Here is a 27,516-nt window from a genome sequence, read left to right on the forward strand (position 1 = left end):
TTGTTTGCTTTTAACACTGCGAGCGCATTTAGTTTGATTTGAAGGGGTATTAGAACACCTTTTTTTGTATTTTTGCTCATATAAGTATAAAAAGTAACAGTAAAACACAGATATTTACGCTTCATCCCTCAGCTTGTCTCGCACTCAGAAATATATATACGGGCTTATTTTATAATGGAGCAGCGGCACATGGAATTCCATTACCCACTTGAATCCCCCCCCCCCCCCCCCTCATACAAATTCAGTGTGAGAAAAGGGGCTGCTGCTGGATAATTGAAAACCCAAGTGCAGACACTCACATACAAGGTGTGGAATGAGATGAGTGGATGTAGATGGTAAATGTTATATTAAACATAGCTGTATTCATTATTATTTTTTTCACATTAAGAGCCTGCATGCACAATTGCATGTATGGTTTAATGAATTGATGCAGGAGAAGGCATACATAATTCATTAGTTACACACTCGTTCCTGTCCATCCATCCATCCGTCCAGCAGCTTCTTTTCTGTCTGTCTTTATGCTCAACAGTGTCTGTTTTCCCACACGCCTCTCTCTCTCTGTCTCTCTCTCTGACAGACCTAATATAAGATGTTTGATGTGTACCTATGTGCATCAGGGCATCTATGGCCAGAAATGTATTGCTTCTATCAAGTTACCCTACCTCAGCAGGGAAAAATAGATATTATCACGGTTATGGCTCATGGCCTCTGATAACATTACAGCTTCTTTTGACTTTGTATTTTCTTACCTCCCACATTTGATTCCCCCCACGGAAATAAAAAACCTGGCAAAAATATACCTCGCAGCTGTTTTCACAACTTGTTGCTTGCATCATATGCAGTCAGTGTTATTGTAACTTGGTTGGTAAATCAGTATTTTTATGAGTTGTTTTTATCGCCTGTGCTGTATTATTTAAAATTTCCAGGCGATACCGAAGACTCTTTCAGCTTGTGACTGTTGGCTAAACTAACAAAAAAAACATCAGTACAAGACTGCTATGAAGTAAATAGATATGACCTGATTACTAATATTATATTTCCAAGGCGTTACACTGTTATCATAATGACTAATCATAGCAATCTGAGCTTTACTAGCACACTAGCTTCCAGATGGTGAGGTGATATGTGTGAATGCTATAGTATGCACTTTATACTGGGTCGTTTATGTTTGTTTGTATGTGTTATTTTTATTTATTTTAGACAAAGGGACCGTACAGTGAACACTATATGTACCCTCTTGCCTGCAAGTTTTAGTTTTCTTCAATAAGGCATGGCCATATGTTAAGCCAAAAGAGACCTGCCTATTTATACTTAAGTTTGAAACTCTAACCCTATTTAATTAGTTCAGACTGGCATGCAGTGAACCTGGGACTTTCAGGCACTCAGGGAGTCTGGGGCTCAGGGCAGATGTCTGCTTTTTCCTGACTGATAATCCAGCCTTTACGTGTTCTGCTTTCAAATTAAAAAACATGCTTTTAAGTTTAAGTTTCTTGGTTAGGAGATTCCTATTAACATGGACACATGATCCAATGTTTATATGTGCTTCCCATTCATTCTCTTTGTAGACAGTTGTGCAATGCATTCTGGTGCTGGATGTTTGTTTGTTTTTTAAGGGGGGGCCTGGATTATCACACAAATGAGCATTTCCTAGTGTAACTTACTGCTTCTCGAGCTCTGCTCAGGCATTGTAAATCAAAAAATGAGATGATTTCACAAACACATTTCCAATAACTAATTTCTAAATAATAAGAGACAGTTTTTCTAAAAACGAGCCCCCATGTGGTTGCAGCTGAAGTGGACAACCCACGGTGAAAGTGCTGCTGATTCCTGTATTGGTCTTTCAGTCATAAATTGTGAAGGTCTAGTCACATATCCGCTAAGCAAGCATTGTGTGGACAGGTATCATAAATAGAAGTGTATTTATTTATTTAATTATTTTACAAGGCATTTCTTGTCAGTACCTAGATGGTGCTGTTGATTTCTACCTGAAAGCATTCAAACAGCCAATGGAGAGGAAGACAGCCTGAGGAAAGACACGGAAACTCAAAAAAAAAAAAAAAAAAAAAAACGCATTTCATTTCACACTAATTAGACTATGACGCTGAGTAAAGAGTGAGTCATCAACATTTTATTTCAGGAAATGACAAATTCCCATCAAGAATAGCTGCCTTTATTTATCATTGTTGGACCTAATAGAATTTCATGGTCACTTCAAGGTTTAAACACTAGAGTTTTGGCTCTATTTATAACTATACATGGCTGACATTTATACTTTTCTACTGAAAAAAGTCTTCTTTTTTTCGCTCTTCTGTCACTGACATTCCTGAGTTAACACAGAATAATCAAGGAAAAGAGTGTGAGAGTTTGATGCCTGTGGTTTTTAATAATTAACAACCTCAGCAGTCTTCTACACCCCGACTGAAAACACAGAAAACGATGCACACACATACTTAAATGTACGCTGAAAGCTTTTTTGTGTCTTGTATTTCCTCAAACAACACATGCATGGATACACACAAACATATGTAACACGGGCACTTATACTCTATATTCTCCATCTGTTGCTCACAAACACACACACTAACACACACCTCATCTCACAGTCTCACAGGCCATGTACATACAGAAACACACACACATGCATTTCCACAGGCTCCTTCAACAAATTTTCACACCACGGTACACTGCTACTGACACTCCAAACATGATATGAGAGCTCTTCAGGGACATCTAGCTGTCAGTCGTCCATGTCAACCAAAGCCACTTCGGGTGGAGCGGTTTACGTATCAGACCTTCTCCTACACACAGTACACACACTGTATTAGCCTTTTAGCTACCATTTCAGGGGAGAACAGCAAGTAGTAACTGCTCGAGCTGGACAAACAGAGCGACATTATTACAGTGTACCCATGTGGTCCATGGCCTTAGCCCTGGCCTCAGCGATGTATATTTCATGGATTAAGATGAAAAATTCAATGAGAAACAACAAACAGTGTGCCTGCCTCCAGCTTCTTTGCTCTCTGACAGCCAAACCCCTGGGGGATGCTTGTGTTTTCACAGCTTCATGGTAGGACATGAATCCCATTCTCACAGTGATGAAGAGACAGAAAGAAGAGATGAAAGAGACAGAGAGTAGAGCATCATGTACATCCAAAAGTAGAACAAATACAAGAGTCTGAATGAAAAAGGAAAAAAATAGAATAAGAAGAGGTGGGAGGAAAAGAGTTGGGGAGAGCGATGGAGAGATGTGTGTATTTTAGAATTCAGAGCAGGATCAGAGACAAACTTGGCTCAGATAGGTCTCAGCACACAAGAACATTGGCTGTGAATTCCAAATTGTGTGTTGCCTTTCTGTCTCACTCTGACGCTCCACCATCCCACCACCCACTTTCTCTTATCTCTCACTCCTTCTTATCTCTCTTTCTTTTTCTTTTCCGCAGTGCTATTGTTTTCACACTAAAGGCTAGATTGAGTGCTAGAAGCTGGTCGGTCAATCAGTTTGAATCCAGCTGCAGTGCGAAAAAAATGGCTGTACTAAAGCTCCTGGTAGATGTTTTACAGTTGGGTTAAACTCACATACTGTGGACAGTATGCATATTATGGTGTCGGCCATTTTTTCTTCAAAGGTCTCTGCTCTGTTATTAAAGTTATTTATTACAGCATCAGAAAATAATTAATTCTAATTTAGTAATTACTCTGTTACTACCCTCGAAGGAATGCCGGCATCGTCTTCAAAAGCATCCTCGACGCAGGTGTTGTTGATCAGCAGGCGCCATAGACTCCTGTCGTCATGACACCGATGTAAAGCGGTCAGGTCCACACAGAACACAGGGGTGAAACTAAGCCAAACCCTCAAAATAACGGCCTGAAACTGAAACATTCTGTACTGTCACTTAATAATTGCTTAAACCTACATTAACTATTTAGATATAATAGCACAACAACCAGAGATTACATGTAAGAGCGTGCTGTAGCTTTTCATCATTATTATTATTATTAACTATGTTTAAGCAACCGTAATCACTATTTTTTATGTTAATAATGGATTGAATGAGCAGTGTGAAAGGCCTTTGTGGTGACTGAAGGAAATCATGAGCAGGTTCCCTCTGCTGTTTTACTTTAGTGTCTTTCAGCCCCTTGTTTTGGTTGCGCAGCCAAAACCTCAATTCCAAAACACTTTGTATGCAGTGACCAGCTAGTTCACTGCATTTAACAAGATAAACAGAGAACTCCCCATCTTTTATTAACTGCAATTTATTTGATTTTTTTTCGTCTGTCAAAGTTTGTAAGGTTTACTGCAAGGTATTTATTGATCACTGAAAGACTACAAGGACGCGCAGATGGCATTAAATGCATTCCAAATTCTCCAGCTATCGTGCTCTAGCTTCAGTCTTTTCCATAACACTTGGCACTCATGACATGGTGCAGTTTGTGCAGCTAGCTTCTATATTTGGTGCAAAGATCTCATTGCTAAAATGTGAAAGGGGAACCCTGTGTGCTGTTCTGTGTTGAAACAGAGGACTTAACTTCCTAAATGAGCGGAACTGTGTACATTGTCCATGCACAAACTATGAATTGACCTTTAGATGGAGTAAGATGAAAGCAGCAATATCATAAATTCCTCCATTTATCCAGCTGTAGACACAATGCTATGTGTGCTTGAGTGATGAGAGGGATACCCTGTGACGAGCACCTCATGAAAGATCAGAGGAATTTGGAATTGATTGAGATGTATCTCACACACAAGGCTAGGCATCGCCTCAGCTCTCCTAAATCCTCCCACAAGGCTCCACGTTACCTGTTAGAGCCACTTTGTACTCTTCTGCCATCTCTCACCTGAGCCACCACAGGACAGAGTCAGACAGGGAGACAGGAATGGGGAGAGAGAGAGAGAAGTGTGTGTGTCTGTGTGTGTGTTTGGGGGGCTAAAGCCAAATAAAAGAAAGAGATTCACATTTTAGCGAATTGACTACCTTTCGGATTATCGACGAAAAGAAGGTGGATGATGAATTGCAGGCCTGCTCAAGTGGTAAACGTCAACATTAGAAAATAAATCTAGCGGAAAGAAGGCAAGAAAAAAAATCTTCTGCCTTCAGCAACGGTGTGGCAGATTGCTTCACTCAATACCACACACACATACACATACATGCACACTGCAAATGTATTCATTGAGGATCAAGTTCCTGCTGGTTTAAAAAAAAAGCAGCAAGAAGTTGTGTTTTTTTTTCTCTCCTCTGTCACTGATAAAAAATGCATAGCTCCTTCACAGGTAGAGTGAATGTGAAAGTGAACACACTTGCGTTTTACTGAGTGCCAGTGTATTTATTTAATCCTCCTATTATTGACTCCCACCATGACAAAGCACTATTGACAGGGAGACCAAAAAAAGAACTATATGACTTATTTTTAAAAAGCTGGGATCATCAGAATATCAATCTATAGGGATAAAAGATATTTCCTACTGGATGTGCTCCTATATAGAATTATTATGAGCCCTGAATCACTGAAGGTTATAGAGTGTATGTCAGAGTTTTATTGATCTTCAAACGTTCTGGGCAGGCAGCGGGGCAGATGGCCAAGGACATGACAGCCAACTCTTCCATCCCCACATCTCTTGTTCTGCTCCCGCATTGCCCGCAGCCATTTCCTCTGTCTCTTTACTGTGGTGAAAAAACATATCTTCTATTTTTAGTGTAAGCTCAAGTTCTGCAAAGCACTATGTCTGTGCCCGAACACACACTCATGCACACACACACACACAGAGAGAGAGAAACAGCATATTTTCCTTAAGGTCAAATCTGGCTCAGAAGAGGCCGTGGCCTCCAGTAGAACCTAGTCTGACTGGGCATTCCAAGTCGGCCAATAGTGTTGCGACCTTTTTATCCTGCTGGCTTACTTCGAGTAACTCTTAGAATGTATGTGTATCGAATGCTCTCTGGCTAGTTCATCATTTTTTTCAAGAGGTTATTTTAAGGTTAGGGAGTAGGGGTTAAATCAAAGAAAGTTTACTCCCATACTTTGACTTGAATATCATATTAAATCAATGTGTGATTCTCGCCGCATTCTGGTAATTATGTTCTGCTGCCTGTGCTCAGCTTCAGTGATCTGCTCTTGAAATCTAATACACCTACACTGGAAATATCTCAAAGTAATGTGTAGGTGTCTGAATTAGTTTAGATCCCTGCTGAAGACAGATAGGTGCTGCTTTATTGTACTACTCTTAAAGTTTTCTAATAAGGAAAGAACATATTATTAATTCTACAATATGTGTGTGTGTGTGATTTGTTAGGTAACTATGGAAAGGGTATCAGCATCCATCTGTTGTGTTCTGAAGTGCTGAAGAGTGTTTTTGGTTCTCTTCCAGAGAATTTGAACTGCAAATGTAGATATAACACAGCCCTAATCTAGAGTCCATTATAATTATTATTACATCACAATGCAAACTATGATCAAATTCAATCAAAACAAATCAATGAATAAATATAGATGCATATCTTTATATAGAACTCTGTAATTTCCAAGATTTAAGTACATTATGTGTAGTTGAATAACTATCATGAAGTCAATAACTTTATGGTCTACAATTTACTGTGTAACACTAAAACAATGTAGACAATTCTAACAGTGCTACTAACAGCATGAGTTCTTAGACATCTGTCTGCTGCAGGTCAGATCCATAACATTTTATGATTTATGTCACTCATAATTTTCATCTGACAAGTGTTAATGATCTCCACCTGCCAATCCATAATCATGATTTATGTTCTCATAGTTTAATGGATAGCTTTATTAAGTGTTATGCTTGTCATGGTTTAGCACACTCTTTATGATGTGTTGTGTTAAAACCATTAAAAACTACACATGTATCCATATATATTAAGAACTAATAGTCTCAGCCTCACTGAGTTTTACTGTTTTGCAGAAATCATAAACCCAAAAAAATAAATAAATCATAATTTTTCTTTAGATTATAGATACCATACAAATGGTGTCAGGAATCATTAAGAAAATGTAGTCAGTGATATGTGTGTGTGTGCGTGTCCGTGTGTGTGTGTGTGTGTCGAGAACCCCACCACTATGCCCTACAGTCATGCCCCCTGAGGAAGATCTGAGCCCATAACCATGACTGTCTGAGTCAGCACAGAGATGACAGATGTTAAGCACAGCTCTCTTGACCCCCACCACCCTCTCCCCCACTCTAAGTTTCACAAGACCCCTTTGATTAAGTTGGTTTGATAGCTGTAGAGCACATGCCTAATTTATTCTTCCCACATTATCTTTAATTCATCCACATCTCGTTAGAACATGCCAGACCGGCCAAAAGAAGAAGAGAAAGGAAAGACATACTTCCAACTGACATCTTTGATGGTTTAACCAGCTCATTCATTTGGCAGGTTTAACTGGAAAATACAGTATTCATCATATTTCCTCTCCCCTTGTGAAGACACATTGTTTTTGATAAAAGGCTGTTCTTGTCATATACAGTCCATGATGTAATTGCACACGATTTGGAGAAAAAAGGAAAGATGTGGCTGCTGTGCAGTCTTCCCAATGTAGAATTGCCCTAACCTGCACGTGGTCTGGCTGTTTTCCAGCAGGCTTCTGCCTGGACAGCAATTAATGTCATTTGGAGTGAAGAGGGACCTCATGACTCATTACATATGCCTTTTTGCTCAGAAAAGCCTCCAAGCGGCCTACTCCTCTTGTGTGGCAATGCTGCCACTTGGGGGATGGCACAAGTTGGATAACACTCTAATTATAAAATTCACTATGAAAAATGTCTTCTGCAGTGCTGGTTGGGAAGAGATTAAACCTTGTTTTGGCTTTAGTTTGTTTGAGTTTCTAGTGCCTACAGGCCACACGGCTACAGTATGGATACTGTGTAGTTTCGCACCCTGCAGTACATGTTTTCTGAATGGCTGTTTATTAGCCAAGGTTCTTATTAACTTAAAAGGAAACTGTGCCCAAAATTCACAAGCAACTACAAAGGAAAAGGTGAATTGTTTGACACTGAATACAGCATTATCTGACATTTCATCATTATATTAGCTTAACTTTCAAGTGCAGCGGTGAGAGGAAGGATTGGAATACATCATTTTTGTGCTATAACCTGTGTCAACAGTCTTGCTGAATGGACAAGGAGACCCATCTGTGCCTCGCATGGCTGATCCTGGTGGACCTCCTCTCTTGACTACTGTAACCTGTTCACAGTCCTGGCTCAGTGGAGCGCACACTGACAAATAGCGAGAGGCAAGGATAGGGAGGAATGAGATAGAGGACAGAGACAGGGAAGGGACAAGAGAGGAAATGTTGATGGGGGGGAAGAGAGAGAGCATTAGACAAGGGCCCAAGATATGAGGAGAGAGGGAAAACAGAGATAGATGGAGGTAGAGAGAGTCAGTGCAGTGTGTCTAATCTCCCTTCAGGGGCGGTAATGTGTGGACGCCTTCAATAACAGATAAATTCACCCGACAGCAAGCCCAAAATGACAGACACCCACTGTGCCCGACTTGGCCCAGAGTTTCTACAGCAGCTGGCAAAAGGGAAGGAGGCAGCACCTAGTTTCCACACAGATTTTGGTGGAAGAGGCAGAATGATGGTGGCAGGTGGGCGGTTTTGTTAGTGGGGCAGTGGAGCTGCGAGGTAAAGTCAAGTAACATTTGCTGTACTGTAGTGAACACAGATGGAAGCAGCAGGAGGTGTTTTATTGTTTATCTCTCAATTTCATTTTTTACTCTATTGGAGATTGTTAAGATCTGTAATCTGTACTCATTGGATACAGACTCTTTTCAAGTATCCGGCAAGGATACAGTTTTCTCTGAAACAACATGTCTCTTAGTCAGACTATAATTCTTACTTTGGGTATGAAGGATCATTGTTTTCTTAAATTTCTTCAGATGCATCAAATCTACCACAAGCCAGGTGTGCTAAATTATAAATCCCATTTGACGACAAATTGGAGGCACGTGGCAGATTATTAGTGTGGGTAACACCCTGTAAATAAGGGCAGGTGCAGAGCTTGTGCAAATTCTCTGGCACATGTCCATAAGTTGGAGAGACACATTCCACCATAGAAGGGGTAGAAATGTATAGTCCTATTATACCACTAAGTCTATCCAACACCACATAAACTAAGCCATAGCAGTCATTGCCCTTTAGTACTGGCAAAACTGGTCACAAACTGAACTTTGGTGGCTGAGGATAACACTTTTAAATGTAAGTAAGTATTAACTGCAGCTCTCACATTTTCTAGGTACCCAAGCTGAATTTTAAACAGCTTGTGGTGCAAGTAGGAAATCCTCCATAGGTCTCCGCATCCTTTTAAGAATGCAGCCACTGGATTAATATACAATTTACATCTGCATCTTAGTCATAAAGAGCATTGTTCAGATTGGGAAAGGTCTGCTTGTATAAAGTTCATGTCAAGACTGGGGTCAACTCATTCTAAGAATTATCCTTTCATACATACTCTGCTAAAGTCACTGAATCTGGAGACTTTTGAGCAGTCAAGGTGGCAGATGCTTATTGTGTGTGTGTGTGTGTGTGCATGTGAGACAAAGCAATGAATCTCCTGCGGTCTTCTTCAGGAGCAGCGGCACGGGCCGACCTGGGACAGACCTTGAGAGTCCCTGTGACATTTAAAGATAACTTCCCACTGTCTTGCAAGACAGACAATATATTTGCCACTCTGCCTCACTTCTTTCTGCCCTCTGTGAACCTTTATGTAGTTATCTCAGAATGGAAAAATAAAAAGATATATGCCAACATACCTATCTATATCTATATGTCTCTCTCTGATCCATTCATACAGCCACGCTGTGGGAAAAAAAGGATGGTCATGCTCACAGGATTTGACATTACATCATTCACTTTTGTACTCAAGACACCCTTATAATCTAAGCTATATTATCGCATAATGATAAAGGCATTAGCTTCTATGATCGTGCACTTGCACATGCTTACAACAGGTGAAGTGGATCAGCATGTTTGCAAAGCTTCAACATGCAAGAAGGCATCAGCATAATCAATCATTTGCAGGCCTGATTAACGTTAATGGCGTTTCTGAGAATTACATTGGCATCTCCTTGCATTCCAATCACCTAGATTTCATGCCTCCTCTCTGCAGGCAGCCCTGTTAATTGTGAGAAAGGAGAGCTGCAATGAGCACTATCTGCTGAGCCTTTGATATGCACTTATCTTTTAGCAGTTTCACATTATGGAAAAGAAAATTGCCTTTAAAAATGACTGGTGCCTTATTACTTTTGGGCCAATTAATTTCATGAAAAATAATGCCGTTTTGAAATAGTGAGCAAAAAATAATTACGGAGAATAATTGACAAGGAAGGACAAGCGTGCAGAGAGGATGTAAGGAGATGTGAATGCAAATGTGCTATTATTTTGTAGTTCATAAATAATACTTCATGATCTTTTCTTAGTATAAGGGAGAGAGGTTTGACGACAGCTTGGCCTGAAAGTGTCCAAAGCATTCAAGAAGTAGGGCACTTGCCTCAACGTTCCTTGAAGTGGGAGAGACAGACCGACCTAGATTTTCTCCTGTTTATTCAGCCATTTTAGGTGCTGGCTATTCATGTCTCCATTTCAGTGCTCCCCTTTCACCATCTCCATAATTCCTGTTACAACACTGAGGCTTTTGTTTGTTGGCGGTTCGCCCTCTCTCCCTTGCGTCCTCTGTCCATATCAACTCTCAGGCACATAACATACATGAAAGTAACTCTAAATGGCAGTGACACATTCAGACAGCTGCTGAGATGCCCCCTGCTGCTTTACCTCAGGGGGTCTGATAGCTTGACTTATCTCAAAAAGCCCTTATGTAACCTACTCCTAAATTTGACATTTTACTGAAAACAATCTTCGGTTATTAATACAATACTGTACCAATTATCTGTTGTTAAATACAGTATTTCGTGTAAAACCTACCAACTGGTCAAACAGTTTTTTTAATTAATCATCAGTGGCCATCATCTTTTCATGCATTCAGGGAGTTACGTGTGGTTCTGGTTGGTTTAACACAGCTCTAATGCACAGGAGGTGGTCATGAATTAGAAATGAATAAATGCTAAGTGAAACTTGGACTGTAGACCAGTATCAAGCTGATATGACAGCCATGCACACAGAGATGGCATATGTTGCCCAGTGTGGCTTCTGAACCATCACCATAGGAGACTTTTGACTCCGCTGCGACTGCTGCCGCATTGTGCCCATTGAAGTATTCAGCTATACAGTAGATAAGGTCTGCTTACACAGGTTACAGTGTGGCGTAAAGCAGTGGTCCCCAACCACCGGGCCGGGGACCGGTACCGGTCCGTGGGTCATTTGGTACCGGGCCGCACAGAACGACTGAGCAAAACATATATTATTCATTATCTGAGTCTGAAAGCTGTTTCATTTATAAATCGATCAGATTCATACGCCTGTGCCTTTAAGCACCTGCAGACGCTGGTCTCGGTCACGGGATACGGCCCCAAAATTAAGCCCACAAGCAGCAAAAATAAATAAAAAACAAACGTCTTTGGAGAGCTTCTTCGGAAAGGGGAAAAGGCCTAACGAGGAGACAGAAGAAGAGGAGCCTACCCCTTCAAAGAAAAAGAAACCCGCATTTAAAAGACTATATCAGGAGTCCTATTTAAAATACGGATTTATTGCAACAGGTGATTCTCACACACCAAGTCCGCTCTGATTGATATGTGGCGACAGACTCGCAAATGAGGCAACGAAGCCTTCAAAACTGCGAGACCGAGCACCCTGCATTAAAAGACAAGCCATGGAAGAAAACATGAACAAGAACGACTGAAGCAATTAATGACGGCCAAAACAAAATTACGGAGTGGACTGGACATAAGAAACACACCTCGGGTGTCATGTCTCCCATTATCCCCAGATGGGACCGCCTCATTGCTGGGAAAGCTCAAAGGCTCCCACTAATTAAGCATAAGAGTAAGAGTCTGTTTATGCACTTTGTTTTTTTTTTTTTTTTTTTTTGTTTTTTTCTGTGCCGGTCCGTGAAAGTATTGTTTTACATGATACCGGTCCGTGGTGCAAAAAAGGTTGGGGACCGCTGGCGTAAAGCACAGCTCACTTGCTGTATGTATGGGCAGTGAATGACATCTACGTTGCCCAGTTCTACAAAAACGGAACCATGTGCTCAACAACCAGTGTACTAAGTGTGTAAATTTAAAGACAACAGACCTATTGGTTTGTAGGGTTTACCACTAGATGTTAATCAATCAAACATGTTAAGCAGCTGCTACAAACATGATGTGTTCCAGTGTTCTCTGTTGCACAAGTATTGTTTCACAAGCTCCACCAACTTCATCTTCATTAGAAGACTGTTTGTAGCAACTGTAGATATACTTTATCTTCTTATTAAGTCATAATCTTCCCAGGTTGAAACAATTACAGTGCAAATGGTGTGAATTTAAACAGCAGCAATCGGTGTCTTCAGCGCTTAGTGAAAGGGAGCGATCCACGAATTGATATTATCACAGAGAGACTTGGTGGATTTGGAGCTAAATGAATCTAAAATCAAAGTAAAATGAATCTCATCTTCAGTAGACTATCAAAGACAGAAAGGAATGGAAAGGAAAAGAAAAAAGTGTGTGAGTGTGGTTGGGAGTGGGATACCTAATGCACTCTGTTCTCAGTTAATCATTTTTCTGTAGCTCTCTTTCTCCGCTGCAACTGGCTTTTTTTTTTGTATTTGCAGACGTTCACTTTCATGCAGTGTATCTTTTCTCCCGCTCTCTTTTTGGTTCCTTTACCCGCTGCCTTCATCCCTGACACCTCAGCAGGCAAAGTGGAAGGTAGAGTCTTGATCCTAGGCAGGTTACCCTTGGCAACAGACCACCCACCCACTCACCCACCCCTTCTGCTGCCAGCATATTTGGGCTGATCCAACTGGCTTTGGCACCGGTGTTGGCAACTACCCTCCCACTTCTCCTCCCTTACCCCCTTGTAGGGAAGAAAGGAGGCCTTTTTCTGCCTCATCATCTCCTGTGATTGGGGAACAAGCACCCCTCCTTTTCTTTTTCCTTCACATCACCCTGCGCAGTCTAGACCTGACATAGCCGGCAAGAGATCAGAATACTGTCTACTGTAGATGCCAGCCATTAGCATTAGCCTTTTAACACCTGTTCCCGTGTACGTGGGTGTTAGCACTTCTAAATTTAATGCAGCTTGCAAAGACAACATTGGGCAAACAAGGGCTGTGACAAAATAAAAAAAAACACCATCTGTGTGTGTTCATGTGCACATTTATGTGTTTACATTTGTCAGTCTGTCTGTTGTGTCTGGAAGTGCGTGCCCAGAATAGTACGTTTATATAAACAGATGGGTGAGAAGCTGTGTCTCTGTCTTTTCCTGTCACTTTGCCTTTTTTTTAACTCTCAATAAACTGTAGTCCAAGTGATGCACACCACACAGGACAAGGGATCAGCTATGTCCATTCCATGTTATTAAAGGAAGGCTCTATGTTAAGGCCTCCCCTCCCCAACTTAGAATTTGTGTTTCCTGCTCCTATAATACAGTGGATTTTGTAATTGAGCTGATGTGCAGCTGTCTGGAATAGCTTTTGTTTTATCCTGCATTTTTCCCCCCCTCCTCCTTTCAGCATGGTTTTCGTTTTGCATATGAGCCCCAGCTACGGTAAGAGAGCGTGCAAAATACAGAGCAGCTCTTCAAACACGCCGAAATCTTTTGTGTGTCTATTCAAATAATTTCACCCCATGACTCTTAACCAAGCAGCTGCAGTGATGCATGTGATTGTGACTCAAGGTATTATACACACTCAAAGGTCAAAGTTTTTTTTTCTGTTTTTGTAGTTTGGTATGTCTTTGTTTCGACTTAAACATACAGTTTTTTTACATGTACCAGATAGGAACATGTTGCAAAATAAGACGAGGAAAAATGTCTGTGACCGCTTGATTTATTGCTCTGGGGCTACCACATAGAATGTGCTCAAATTCAGCAGCACATTAAATTAAATATCTGCCGAACAGATTCTAATTTGATCACCAAGCTGTTTCAATTTCATTAGCCTAGTCCCTAATGGACTTTCACAGCATATTATTCCATCTAGCACAAATCCCATTCATCGGCTTTTTTTCCCCTAAATGAGCCCCCTGGTGCAGGGAGACCATGTGGCCCAACACGGCACAGTGTGAGGTCACACACAGCCTGGTGCTTCTTTTAATGGACAATGGATCAGAAATACACTGTGAAATCAAATCTGAATCCACAATAGCGTTAATGCAACCAAACTTAAGATGTATGCCCAGTGACTTCTTAAGAGCTGCTGCGAAACATCATTCCGAGCAGAGCATTAATATGGTCATGCTAATGTTGAGAGTGTTTCAGTGTTTGCGCAGGGGACTGAGGCCCATTGTTTTTGCATATGGCCTGATTACATCTTGTTGGTACATAGTGGTGGTGTAAATGAAGAAGTGAAGCAGCAGGTCAGGCAGATGAAAATTCATGGCAGAAGTCGTACCACGCTTCTGTGGTTTAGCAAGATTTTGATTATGCAGGGTGCATTTCATTACTTTAGCTTGTGTTGTATGACCATGGACAGTATTGGAAGCAACACTGAGCACCTGTAGCTCTCAAAAGTCCCAGATCACGCCGGCGTGATTGTATTACGTGACATTTTCAACACGTCGTAACAGAAAAACCCTGCCATCTACAATGCTGTCGATCTTTTCCATCGATGCAGATTTCGAACGTTCACCCAGTTTTTATTTTATGTTGATACACCCAGTAAAACCAGAGATACGATACGTTTTAGTTCGAGTATTTGTCAGAGCATAAAAGTGTGATCAGAGCGCTCGGCAGGCGTTGGATTTCTCTCGCCGTACTCGTCAATTTTGGTCTTTTTACAAGTCGGTCAGATATAAATAGTACATAAATAGTATTTTTTTCCATTCAGATTTAGTGACTTTTTGTTTGTTTTGGGGCCCAATATGTTAATAGAGTAGGTTAAACCTAAAAATAATGATCAGATCTTATAGGTGAGGTTGTGCTGAAAAGGATACCAAACATGGGTATGGTAATATTTTCAATGTGGGATATTAAGACAAAACCAAAAGCATTCATAAACAGCCAGAATAGGCCCAGACTTCCGTTAATGTATGGATTCAAAGTCAGCAGTGGCAGTGTTTATATTAATAAACAAGAAATATTCAAAAACATTGCTTGTGAACGATTGTTAGACCAACAGTAAGCCTTCAAAACAAAGCAAAGGATGCACAGGGAGGAGAGAGAGCGAGAGAAGACCAATAAGCTCAGAGGACAGATTTCACCATTCTAATAAAAAACATTTAAAATATATGTATAGATTATTTGTTATTAATAAGTGCAATAAAACATAGTTCTTTCAGGGACAGTCTGAAGCAATGCAGCCCAAACACGTGCAGTAAAATATGGCAGTGATGATTAGGATCAGTGCACTGTCAGTACTCTAAGTTCCAAAAGGCTGAAAGTGATAGTACGGAGTTGGAGAGGACTCTGCGGTAACATTGATAAATGTTTTCACCAGGCCGTCCACCATTAGTGTCAGGGCAAGTTACAGCCACAAGAGCGGACAAACAGGAAATAGAGAAAGAGTGGGTGTAAATAATTGATAAGGCTGACCCTGCGCGATTCATATTCTGCGGCAGAGGATCAAAGAGCGAGAGCTCAGAGTTTGACATTGAGCCCCGGCGCAGGAGTCAAAGCCATTACCTTCCCCAGCAATGCTGCTGCTTGTGTTTATATTAAAAATGCAATGACTCTTCCTTTTTCATTTTTGGACTAACAGTAGCTGGCACTCCTGGGCATTAACCAACTGGCTAATGGACTCACTGGTATTATCCCAGCAATTACAGTGGTGCTAAGTAAAGCGAGGTGGAAGCCATTTTGTTCCTGTCCGTTCCATGAAGCTGTTCCTGGCGCTCTCAGGTGTGAAATATAGCCTGTGTTAGACCTCTGGGTTCTTTTAGGTGTGATCAATATTTCAGAAGCACCCAGGCCTCTGTGCCTTGTATCCTCCCACATGGCCTCTCACAACAGCTCTGCAGCCTGATTATGAACATCTGAATGAACATTTGATCCAATTAATGATTTATGAAATTTCACAGTTTCTAGAGGAATGTTTATTTGAAGAGTGCATTAGGGCTGTCACTGTACAAAACTACAAACGCTGCAGACCCGGCTTTAAATATGGGAAAGTAAAATCGTGTCTGCAGTGTTTTATTCCGCCCCGCAGATGAATATATCTTTCCAAAATGAGTGCCTCTTTGTGGCCCTTGTCTGTCAGCAGCACTGCGTATGCATCACTGCTGTGAGCAGCTGCATGTTCTGTGTATGAAAATGTGCCTTACTCATAACATTAAAATGTATGTTTCTCCTGTTTCTTATTCAGGAGTTTATGTCCTTTAAACAATGAACTGGATAAAGCAAAATATTGACTATGCGTCATACCTAGATAAAATTCTAAGTAACACATTAATGAGGGCTGTAATTCACTTGTTACTGTGAAGGGATTTTTGGTTCTTATATGAACTGTATAATTAGATATATGGGTTATTTTATTCGATCAATACACTGCTTGCTTGTAATGATGGAATAGATGGAATGTTTTGGTTTGTTTGACAAGGTTTTGTAAAATAGGATTTGTTTTTCTTACATTTGTTGCTTAACATTTGCTCTTAACATCAATAATTATACATTGTACACCTTGTGTAACCACGTAACCATCAGCTGAAGGCGTACAAAACAGATTCTCATAAGAGGGTTAAGTGATTTCCAGCTGGGCGCTGCAGTTCTTATCAAACGTTACTCAACAGGTCTGCTGCTATTTTCAGCACTAAATGAATCCACATCTGTATTTCTACCATCTGTATGGTGCTTATGGGAGTTGGTCAATATGAACTATGAACTATCTTATCAATCATTCTTTCTTTTGTTTCAGAGCATAACATATATACTAATGAAAAGAAGTCTTGGTATTGTCCATGTGCATAACGTTGATCTTTTTTTTTCCTAGGTGAAGTGATTTAAAAGGTTCAAATAGTTACATCAAAGTATCATCGGCATATAGCCCAACTTTGTGTTCATCATCATCTATACGAATCCCTTTAATACCATTATTTTGCCTAATTCACTTGGCCAGTGATTCAATGAAAATTTAAAAAGAAGAGGAGATAAACCACAGCCCTGTGTCGTACTACGTTTCAGTACAACAGTTTTTGATAAATTCATTAAATTGCTTTGATAAAACTTTTGAGAAAAGTTTCTCCAGAACCCCGTACAGGAACCTCCAGCTTACTGAGTTCTCAACGTCTTCTCAACGTCTAGACTGACAAGTAGAGTAAAATATTTTCTGTTCATGAATATGACTTATCATATGTAGGGAGCATCAGATGTTGTCATGTGTTTGCCTCTTTGGGGTAAACCCTGTTTGGTCTGTATGTAAAATCATAGAGAGAACTTTTCAGTTCTTCTTGCAAGGATTGATGTACTGTATACATATGTTAACATTGAGAACTGAATTTGGTCTGTATGACTCACAGTCTAATTTGTCTTTTCCTTCTTTGGGTGTGAGTGGAATAGTAGTACCTTTCACATTGGAAGAATCATTCCTTCTTTTAGAGCTCACCCTGAAGGACTTATTTTTGAAAGTCGAGTTTTATTTTAATCTTTTTTCTATATTTTTTAAGATCTTTGTAGGTGGATCTTTGATTTTGTAGATAGTATTGTCCAGTTTTAGTTTTTGAATTTTTCATGCCAACAATTTTTTGTTTTGCGAAAAAAAATCATCTTTTTGTGCATTTCTTGAATATACAGAGTGTTTATCTCCTTCCTATAAAATTATGTGTCTCCAGTTTTTAGTTAGTTGATAATTATTTAAGTTAATTTACTTATCAGTAAAGTTTATTGGTTGGGGTGGTAATGAAGGTGTCGGGAACCCTTCTTATTACTTATTACTTATACTCTTATACTCTATACCCTGTACTTAACTGCTAATGTAACTTGATACCTCTGGCACAAGAATTTCCTTCGGGATTAATAAAGTTTTATCTTATCTTATCTTATCTTATCTTCTGAAACCATGTCCTCACCCCTCCTCGCCTTCGGTATTCCGTAGATTCGCAGGTTATCCCAGCGAGTTCTCCCTTCTTGGTCCACTAATTTAGCCTTCATTTTTCATTAGCATAACCGTAGCTTGCAGTGCTACATTTAGCTTCCTCTAGTTCTTCTTGTTGTTTTCTCAAGTTGTCAAGTTGTTGTCCCGTCTAAAATCTTTTATCTTGTTAAAGTGCCGCATAGAGACGTATCATCGTCGTCTTCGTCGAGTCCGTGCGTTGGGGAGCTATTGCTTGAGTCAGCTGAGGCCATTCGTCCTCATTCCTCATCGCAGCTGCATTCTGAGTTCTCCTGCTTGTTTTTTTATTAGCCCTATTATCAGGCATAGTTGTTATAGGGCTGTATTGTTTACGTATCGAGGAGCATCGAAATCAAGCTGCCATCTTGCCCATGACCGGAAGCCAACCCCATATTTTGAACAATGAAGCTACAGCTTGCAATGCACAGAAAATATTTGCTAATAGGATTAATCCATTGTTGGCCTTTTCATTGTTGACAATAAGAATAATAGAATATCTCTAGGCTCATACATTAAGTACCATTCACCTCAAACAAATGAGGATGTAGGCAGATGTAAAGTAATTTGCTTCGCTTTATATCACAGTGTTAATGTGTTTTCTTTGATCAGTCTAATCTAGCTTTCAAATTCACCAAAAGGGCTTTTAAGACCGCATCAATATGCTGGTTATTTTGCTGAACCCAAGGCCTGTTGAGTCGTCAGTGTATTCTGTACATGAAGAAGTTACTAGCACTAAAGGCCAGCACGCACGCTCCTCAGCAGCCTCTAACATCTTACCCTTTAGCAAATTTCTGACTCTAGAGCTTGATGCGCACGAGAACAGACAGCTACAAATCACTGTGCCGTCTATGAGTTATCTCTGTCAATTACTGACAATAAATAGCTTTGGCACCGTGAAGGCCAGGCGCATCAATCCAGCACATCTCACTTTGTCCTAGCTTCTCTTCACTCTATTGATTCTTCTTCCACCGCTTCCATGATCCAGTTTTGATGGCCCCTGACCGCAAAAGCTAACTTGAGTGCTGATGTCAGATGAAAGGGGGGATATGTAACCCAAACTCCCACCCTGGGACATGTTCACATTCTTGATATGAGATCTTCCTCCCTCCCAACTGAGCCTTAATATAGATCCACTGGAGTCATCCCACTACAACTACTCTCTACCCATACCAGATTTCAATCAAGGTTTGATTGCAATGCTATAGCTTTTGTGGGAGAAAAAAAGCATCCACTTTAATAACATTCTTTGACCTTATACTGCTTTCAATGCACATCTTCAAACAGAAGATATCTGGCACGTAACTACATATAGTTATCTGTGTCTTTCTCTGTCTCCTGATCTCTTTTGTCAGCTTTTTTCTCCCCGGCAAAGCTAAATGTGCTTATTCTACCTACCTCACCTCTATAAAATGGCTGTCAGATGTATTTATCTGTCTAGGGCCTGTGGCTTAACAGAATGACCATTCAGCGTGCCGGGGATGGGGTCTATTGTGAAGCAGCCCGTCCTCTGTACAGGAGCTGTCTTCTAAGGGTTGCAATGGCTGTCTGCAGGATCGCCCACCACTTCTTTGAGTGATTCGCTCTCTTTCACTCTGCCCAGGGCTCTCCATGTGTTGGAGGCATTGATCGGCCCTGAATTGGATTGCGGCGGGCCCGATTACTGATGTCAGTGTGTGCCTGGACACGTGGGAACGCTGGAGCTCCGCGTGCCAAGGCAGGGCTAGCTTTCAGCAGAGGGTTTGGAGAAAGGGGTGCTTTGCATGCTGAAATTACATTTAATTACATTTATCATTTGTCTTAGTTACATGGAGCGTGAACGCATAAACCCACACATACTGTACAATTAAAACACAAACAGACTGCCAACATAATGTTGTTCTTCCTGGGCTTCAGCGAATGATGCCTGTAAATGACCCCTTTACTTTTTATAATTTTATACTTAGATTGTCTGCTAAGTTAGTGAGGGCACCTGATTGGACCCTTTTCCACATGATGGTAAAGAATCTTTAGTGCAAGGTTACACTTTATGACTTTGTGTGCATTCAGGTGTCTGTTTGCATTTCAGTGTGTGTAAGTTTGGAGGTGATTCTCTGCACGTCATTTGTTTACACCTAGAATAGTGGCCATCATCTTTTCCACTAAGAGAACAATAGCCATTTTTCCCCTTTGCTCGGGAGACAATGAAGTGCCTTCCCGCCTCGTAAGCGACAGGCCAATAAAAAACGTAATTGGATCTGTCAATCAAACATTGCTGCAGCATGGGGGGTGGGCAGGCAGGCAGGCAGGTGGGTGGTGGTGGCGGTGGCAGAGGCGGGAGGGTAGCTGGACAACAGGAGTAGCACAGGGGAAGGAAAGAAGGAGGGAGAGGTCTGCCATTACAAAAGCAGTCATACACACAGTTGCTTCTTTGTACACTGCCTGGAGGTGCTCAGCAACAGTTACAAAGGTGTACAATTGTTGTGTTTTCTTGTTTGGTTGTACCAGGGCCAGGGGGTGATGATCTGTCTTTGTTTGTAGATATTAGTGGGCCAGCGATGTGGCTTTGATGCAGCTACACAGGAGAGCAAGGACTGCCAGAGCCTCTGAAGGTCACAACAGATGAACAAGTGCTGATGTGTTTTCTATGTGTTGAGCTTGTCAGACATGTTGTGTTGGGTTTTTTTTTCATACCAGGGAAAGGTCCTGTCATTAGTCGGTAAAGGCTGGAATGCTTTAGTAGTATTTTTCACAGAACAACACACACACACACACACACACACACACACACACACACACACACACACACACACACACACACTGAGCTTCACCTTGTCACATTAAACCATCAGCGTGTTTGTGAGTGCTCATCTTGTCCATGTGCATGGATTATGTGTATTAACTGCCAGATAAGCAGTGTGCGTGCCCACACACTCTTCTATTGTTTGTTCTAAGTTTTATTGACAACTACTTAAATTAAGAGCCCATTTACAGCCTCTCTGACAGAGACGTTAAGTGCACATTCAGATATTCTGCTATCCTTACTCTCTTAGACCCACCTCAGCTTTTAGGAGATGGCTTTGTCGTGTCTTTGGTGACATTCTTTTTCCATTATTAGCGGAACTAGAGATTGGTACAAAGTGAAGCAGTTCTGTCGTTGCTCTCAGTATGGTCTTAAGCACGCTGTAATGCTTTAGAATCTCTTTAAACAGAGGATGTTTTCACTGTAAATATGAGTGATGCACTGCAGGTCCTGGTAGGTAAAAGTATTTTTAGAGGACTAACTTTTTTTAAGTTTTCCAGTCCAGAACTATACACATTCTTAAAACCTTCAGCAAAGTATTACCTTTGAAAGATGCACTGCACTCTAAATAAGGAAACAATGTTGCTTTTTTTCCCCTTCACACTTGCTAAGAAACAAAAATGGAATCCTAATTTAGAGAAAACAAACATCTTCTGCTGTTTTTCTAGGTGTTCTACTTAAGAAGTTGGAACAAACTTGGTTTGGTAAAGATAATATGTGTTCCCTGTTGTTCTCATATTTGCAGGATAACATCTACGCTGGAAAATAAGTGACACTCTTCATTGCTGTACACCATAGCTTGCTACAAGAACCCGGTAGTGTAGTGTTGTAATTTTATAGTCTGACTCGTATATTTGAGAGTGCAGCATGAGGAATTGTATTAAGTCAAGGCTGGTCATAGTAAGTGTTCTTCAATAGTATTAAGAGCCTATGACATTAAATAGGGGTCTGCAGGTTTAAGTGTCATCGAAGCAATGTTGCGACACAGTTATGTCGACGAGCACTGTTATATTCAGCCTGACATTATCAGGGCGTGTAAAGTAACAGTCAGCCGCGCAGGGCTAGTGTCTCAGCTGATCAATTAACAATATGTGTCTCCCCCCTGTGCAAGCCTTTCCTAATTTTGGTTTTGTTATGAGAAATGGTCCCACTACTCTGGGCTTCTAAAGAAGGTAATTACACTGAGAGATTCCCTGTGGGGGATTAAAACAAATGACACAGAAAACACAGCTCTTCCCCATCGCCGCTCACTCACTCAAGCCCTGCCTACGCTCTAAAACCTTTTGCTTGTATAACGCCTACATACCCATGAATACACAAGCAGTCACAATAAAACACACTGGCAGCTTGTGAAAATTAGTGGGGTCGAGGGGAGAAGAGTCAAGAAATCATGGAGGGACGCATCAAAATTTGTGAACGTGGTATAACTGGTTTAGCATTAGGAGCTAAACAAAACATATGGTATTCATACAGTTTGTAAGGACAGCAGCAGAAAAGGCATCTGTCCTGCCAGTTTTGTAGTGACAGGCTGCAGGGAGCATTACTCATCATTACAATCTCTGTTGGCAGCCTATTTTCATCACATTACAGTGGAATAATGAAGCGTAGCATGCTAGCGTACTCAGGTTCTCTGAGTAGTTCACCATTAGCACCAACCGAGGGCATTCAACCAAGTAGCTTTATTGAACTTTTTACAGTTAGTTTATTGTATAATTAATTCATTACTGCACCACAATAGATGCTGGTGGAACCGCGGTGCATGGAACAGTTCCGATTTTTTAAATTCATCTAACTTTGACAGTAGTGGTATATTAATGTAATGCTTATTTATTGGAAAGTAGTGCACATATTACTGGGTTTACCAGTTTCCTGCTGTTTTGAAATGAAATGAATGGAATCGCTGATTCTTTTTCTATATGTGTTTCCCAGGAACAAGGCAAAATTGGTGTGACGTTCAACATCGGGACAGTGGACATCAGCGTCAAGGAGATGACCACAGCAGTAAATGATGGCAAATACCATTTGGTACGATTCACCAGGAATGGGGGCAACGCAACCTTGCAGGTGGACAACTGGCCAGTCAATGAGCACTTCCCCTCAGGTACTGTCTTTACTATTAATCCTTATATTTTTCTTTCTTTGAGTAAAGTTTTATAACCACTGGACACCACCTGTTTGTTAATGTAAAAGAAACCCTCAAGAACAAAAAAAAAAAAAAGAATAATTTTTCCTGTCCTCCAGCAACCCGGTCCTTTAGAAAACGGTGTAACAGCCACTGTGGTCAGAATATTAGTTCCTCAAAGGATAATAGCTTCACGATAAAGGCTGTACAATTGTGAGCTGACACAATTTTTCATGCTACACTTTTAGCCTGCAAATTAGCAGGTACAGAGGGAGACAAAAGTCTATCACATACCAGACATGTCATTTTCTCTAGCTTTTAGCTGCTGCTTGTCTGGGAAATGCATATTTTAACCCTGTTAACCAGTCGTAGTTAACCAAAAAAATGAAATAAAATAAAAATGGATGTCTCATGAATCTGTTAGATTTAATTTTTTGCCCATATATTTGGGATGTCACAATGGCAGCAGCATCAAAACTGCTTTGGGTGATGTGACAAAGGGGACTAGCATAGCTCCTCCACATTTTTAGTTAGTACACCCTCTGCTAACATGGTGTGCCTCTGTGTTTTAACACCTGACTCCACATGAGAGGAGCACAACCAAGCTAAAATCTTTTGTCTTGCAAAAGGCAATAACAGTGCAACATCTGGCCAGCTTATTTCTGGAACTGGATTGAAAGGCACCAAGGGGCATTCAGTTGGTGGGCAAGCAAGGCGAGGATAGAGGCAGAAACCAAGGGTGGCCTGTTGGTTTGATAAAACTGCTGCCTGCCTGTATCTCTCATTCCCAGGTCAGCAGAAGCAGCACAGCAGCAGAATACAAATAGGGTCATCAAACGGAGCCCGCTCCATTTGGAGGCTCAGGCACTCCCTTCATTTGGAACAGATATGTGCTGCTCAGCTTGCTAGGTGAGAGAGTGAGAGACAGAGTGAGGGAGGGAGGGACAGAAAGAAAGAAAAAAAAACTCTCTCGCTTCTACTTAACAGTCCATTAAATTGAGTTGGCTCTCCTCAACTTTGATATCGGTGTCTCAATGTCAACCAGCTTGGAAAAGCCACCTTTGTTTTCTCGTTTCCCTATTACACCCTCTTCAGTTATACTTAGCCAGGCAGTGCAGACACACAGGGGAACAACATGAGCACAAAGAGGCAGCTGAGACAAGATGTTGGCATGAAAGAAAAATAACTGATCTCTGAGGTAGAAATCGTGCCATATACGAGCGAGACAGAAGCAGGTGGAATAAATGTAGACTAAATAGCGTTCTGTTACCCAGTGTGGAGCTTACATGAACTGAACTGTCCCCAAGAATGCGACTAAAGTATTCCAAACAGAAGCTGAAATAAAATTGGAATAATGCAGAAACGCTGATGCTACCTAATGGTGAGAAGCAAACAAATTAGAGTTGATCCCTTTCACATCTCGGCTCTGGTTCCCAGCTGCCCCACAGCGTGCTCCTAGTTGCAAGCCTTCACCAAGGACAGGGCAGCGCTCCTCTCGTGGCGTGACCTGGCATGCTGTTTTGGTTCGGCTCAATGCCAGCACAGGTGACGTTAATCTCTTCTGTCTCTGGCTTTCTTTTGCCTTTGGCTGTCTTTTGCTTTTCTTTGACCAGATAAAGTTAGACGGGTTTCATAACTGAGCCTCAGCCACGGTGATGCTGCAAAATACTGAGAAACTCCATAAGCACACGAGTGACATCGCCGGACACGCTTATGTTCATACAGTTTCATAATTCTATACAAGTACCTCTCATACAAGAGGTACTTCAATATCAATACATCTGCCAATGACCCTTACATCCAAGGATGACTTCTACATGTCTGTCAGGTTTACATCTCACCTTTAAAAATGCAGAAAGCAATCCCTGTGTTGGTTTATTCCCTTCTCTGTCCACCTGCCATTGTCTTGAAGAGCAGTTGAGGTCGGAGGATCGAATGTGTGGTAATTTCTTTTTCTCCTCCGCTCAGGTAATTTGCAGGACATTCAGTGATAGTAATTCATGATTGATTTTTTTTTCCTCCCTTGTAAAGGCGTTGTCATCTCGTGAGTAATTACATGTTAGGGTGCAGTCCAATCGACTGCTTTCTCACTGCAAATGCTTAACTCTAAGGCGGTAGCAGCCACGAGGCTGAGCTCTTGCAGTTCAATAAACAGTTACCGGATCTGTGCATGCCCCCCTCTCCCTATTAGGGAATAGGTGAGGACAAAGGTGCCTGGTGGTTTGCTCGTCAGTCAAAGCTGTTTGCAAAACAGCCTGAGGCATGTGAATTGAACATTTCAACAACTGTGTTTACAAAGTTGGCCGACCAAAGTATTAAGGCGTTAAAAACATTGTGTGCTTTTGAATGTGGAGCAGATATGCAGGGCATTTAACAGTCACTTCACTGTGTTAACAACTGACGTCAGGCAATTTACAGTGGTGCTATTCTAAGAGAGACTGGGCACAGAGTAATAGACACTCAGATATATTTAAGCTAAATCTTGTTTGGTGTTGGACCAATTTATGTGTCCATCAAGCTGCTGTGCTCACTGTATTTGTGCACATAAAGCTTCCTGTGCTGTTACACACTGTTACCCATGAAGTTTGTTTACTTCTTCTCATGAAATGATTGTGAGAATGTCATTTATTTATTGATAGCACAACATAACATTTATATGTTATGATAACATTTATATCTTCTCAAAACTATATTGATCATAGTGAACATTAAAATAGGAAATAAAAAAGGAATGTGTCTGACAACTGTAAAATTTCTAGCATTTCAAGTCTGCTTGATTGTGTTTATTCAGATTAAAATGGAGATATTATATAATATATTACAGACAGAATTAAAAAAAAAATGCTGCCAGAGAGTTGAATCAATAACATAATTACTGTAAATCATCACTTAAGATGCCACATAAATGCTCATTATACATCTTAATATCAAGAGCATGCGACAAGGACTAATTTGTCACCGTGTAAAGCAAAGTGGTAGATTGCAGGTTAGAAACTGTTTCCTAACCGCAGCTGTTCATTTTCAATTTCTTTTACTTGAACTGACTGATGTATCTAAGTAAAAGCTCTTTCACATAAAGCTGCACCGCATTAGATTTCACTATATTGTTGAGAGAACGCACACCTGCATTCTAGCTAAGGTGCTTCCTTTTGTATTCAGAAGAAATAGAGGTAAAGATGCTACATTTGACAACAGCTGCTGAAGGATGGAAAGTTAATTAATTGATTTGAATGAATTATGCAAAGAGCTCACAGTTGGCTTGTTTACACTCTGCCTGATTGTCTAACTACTTGTTTTGTTGCACTGTTGGACTTCATCATTATAACATGTTACACAAGGTGACAATGAAGAAAAGAAACAATTTATTCACAGTTAACTGACCTTTACTTGTCCTCTAGGTTACAGCTTTACCATTAATGACCTGAAACTAGTATGATATGAATAACCCCAATTAGTTCTTTAATATAATATTAGTGTTAGTAGCCAGAATGAATAGGTTTATAAGATGAAAACTGTACTGACAGCATTGGAAACAGAACTAAAAAGAAGTCCTGCCTCACAGTCCCATTCTTCTGCATAACAATATCCTCTCACTGATCCCATACAGGAACATTTCCATCAGGCTTCTGCAGCTTAAACATGTGTGTTTGCGTGTGGGCGTTGAACGTGTGTGTCGACTGCTTTGTCTCTTCCTTCCTCTAATTATTCTTCCCCCTTCAAACAGTGCCCTCTCAGAGCTTCATTCTTTTTTTGTCCTCAAATTCCTTCTTATCCGTGTTCCTCCGTCCTTTTTCCAGTCACTGCTCATCACGGCTCTCCTACGGTCCTGTGTACTTGTGTGACAACCCACGTTACTGCAGGGGTTTGTCTTTGTTTTGTGAGAAGGTTCCAATTTCCTTATATAACACTCTGAATCCTTGTACCCTTTGATTTTGGATTACATGGTCTTTTTGCGTGAGTTTGAATCTTTGAATCAAATAATAACTTGACCGAACCAGGCGGAAATTGTGCATCACACTCTGCCTTGAGCTGGCTGAGGTTCAGACGTTGTCTCAGATGAATGACCATTGGCCTAACTACTCTGTTAGTGCCTCTCGGAAAGTATGTCTCTGTGTGTGTGTGTGTGTGTTCCATCATTTGTGGTGGGTACAAGAGGGTTGGTCATAGCCGTGAAGGGCCTTGTGTTCATTTTCAGATGCACCCACACACACACGAGGACTTTTCATCCATGCGCTGATGTGCACAATGTTAACCTGAAACAGACACAATGAGTTGCATCGCTTCAATGTATCTGCCAGCCTTTGTCTTGAAATACAGACAAAACAATTCTTCAGGAGCGAGATAAATCCCTACATGTCCCCGGGGCCAAATATGATTAGCCCTATCTGAGACACAATCTTTGTCGCTCTTAGAACTCAGACTAAGCTGAGTGTACACGCTGCCAGTCTAATTCATCCA

General features: G+C 40.9%; 1 protein-coding gene across 8 annotated transcripts in view; it reads left to right on the plus strand.

Annotated features, from left to right (window-relative positions):
• nrxn3b (neurexin 3b) overlaps positions 1–27,516 on the plus strand; it is a 232,691-nt gene that overhangs the window by 172,750 nt on the left and 32,425 nt on the right. For all 8 annotated transcript variants that reach the window (XM_028396932.1, XM_028396933.1, XM_028396936.1 and 5 more), the window contains one exon: positions 22,866–23,037. In XM_028396932.1, coding sequence (XP_028252733.1) covers positions 22,866–23,037 — 172 coding nt within the window. The remainder of the gene's footprint in view (positions 1–22,865; positions 23,038–27,516) is intronic.

The sequence above is a fragment of the Parambassis ranga genome, chromosome 24 (assembly GCF_900634625.1).
Source record: "Parambassis ranga chromosome 24, fParRan2.1, whole genome shotgun sequence".
NCBI lineage: Eukaryota > Metazoa > Chordata > Actinopteri > Ambassidae > Parambassis > Parambassis ranga.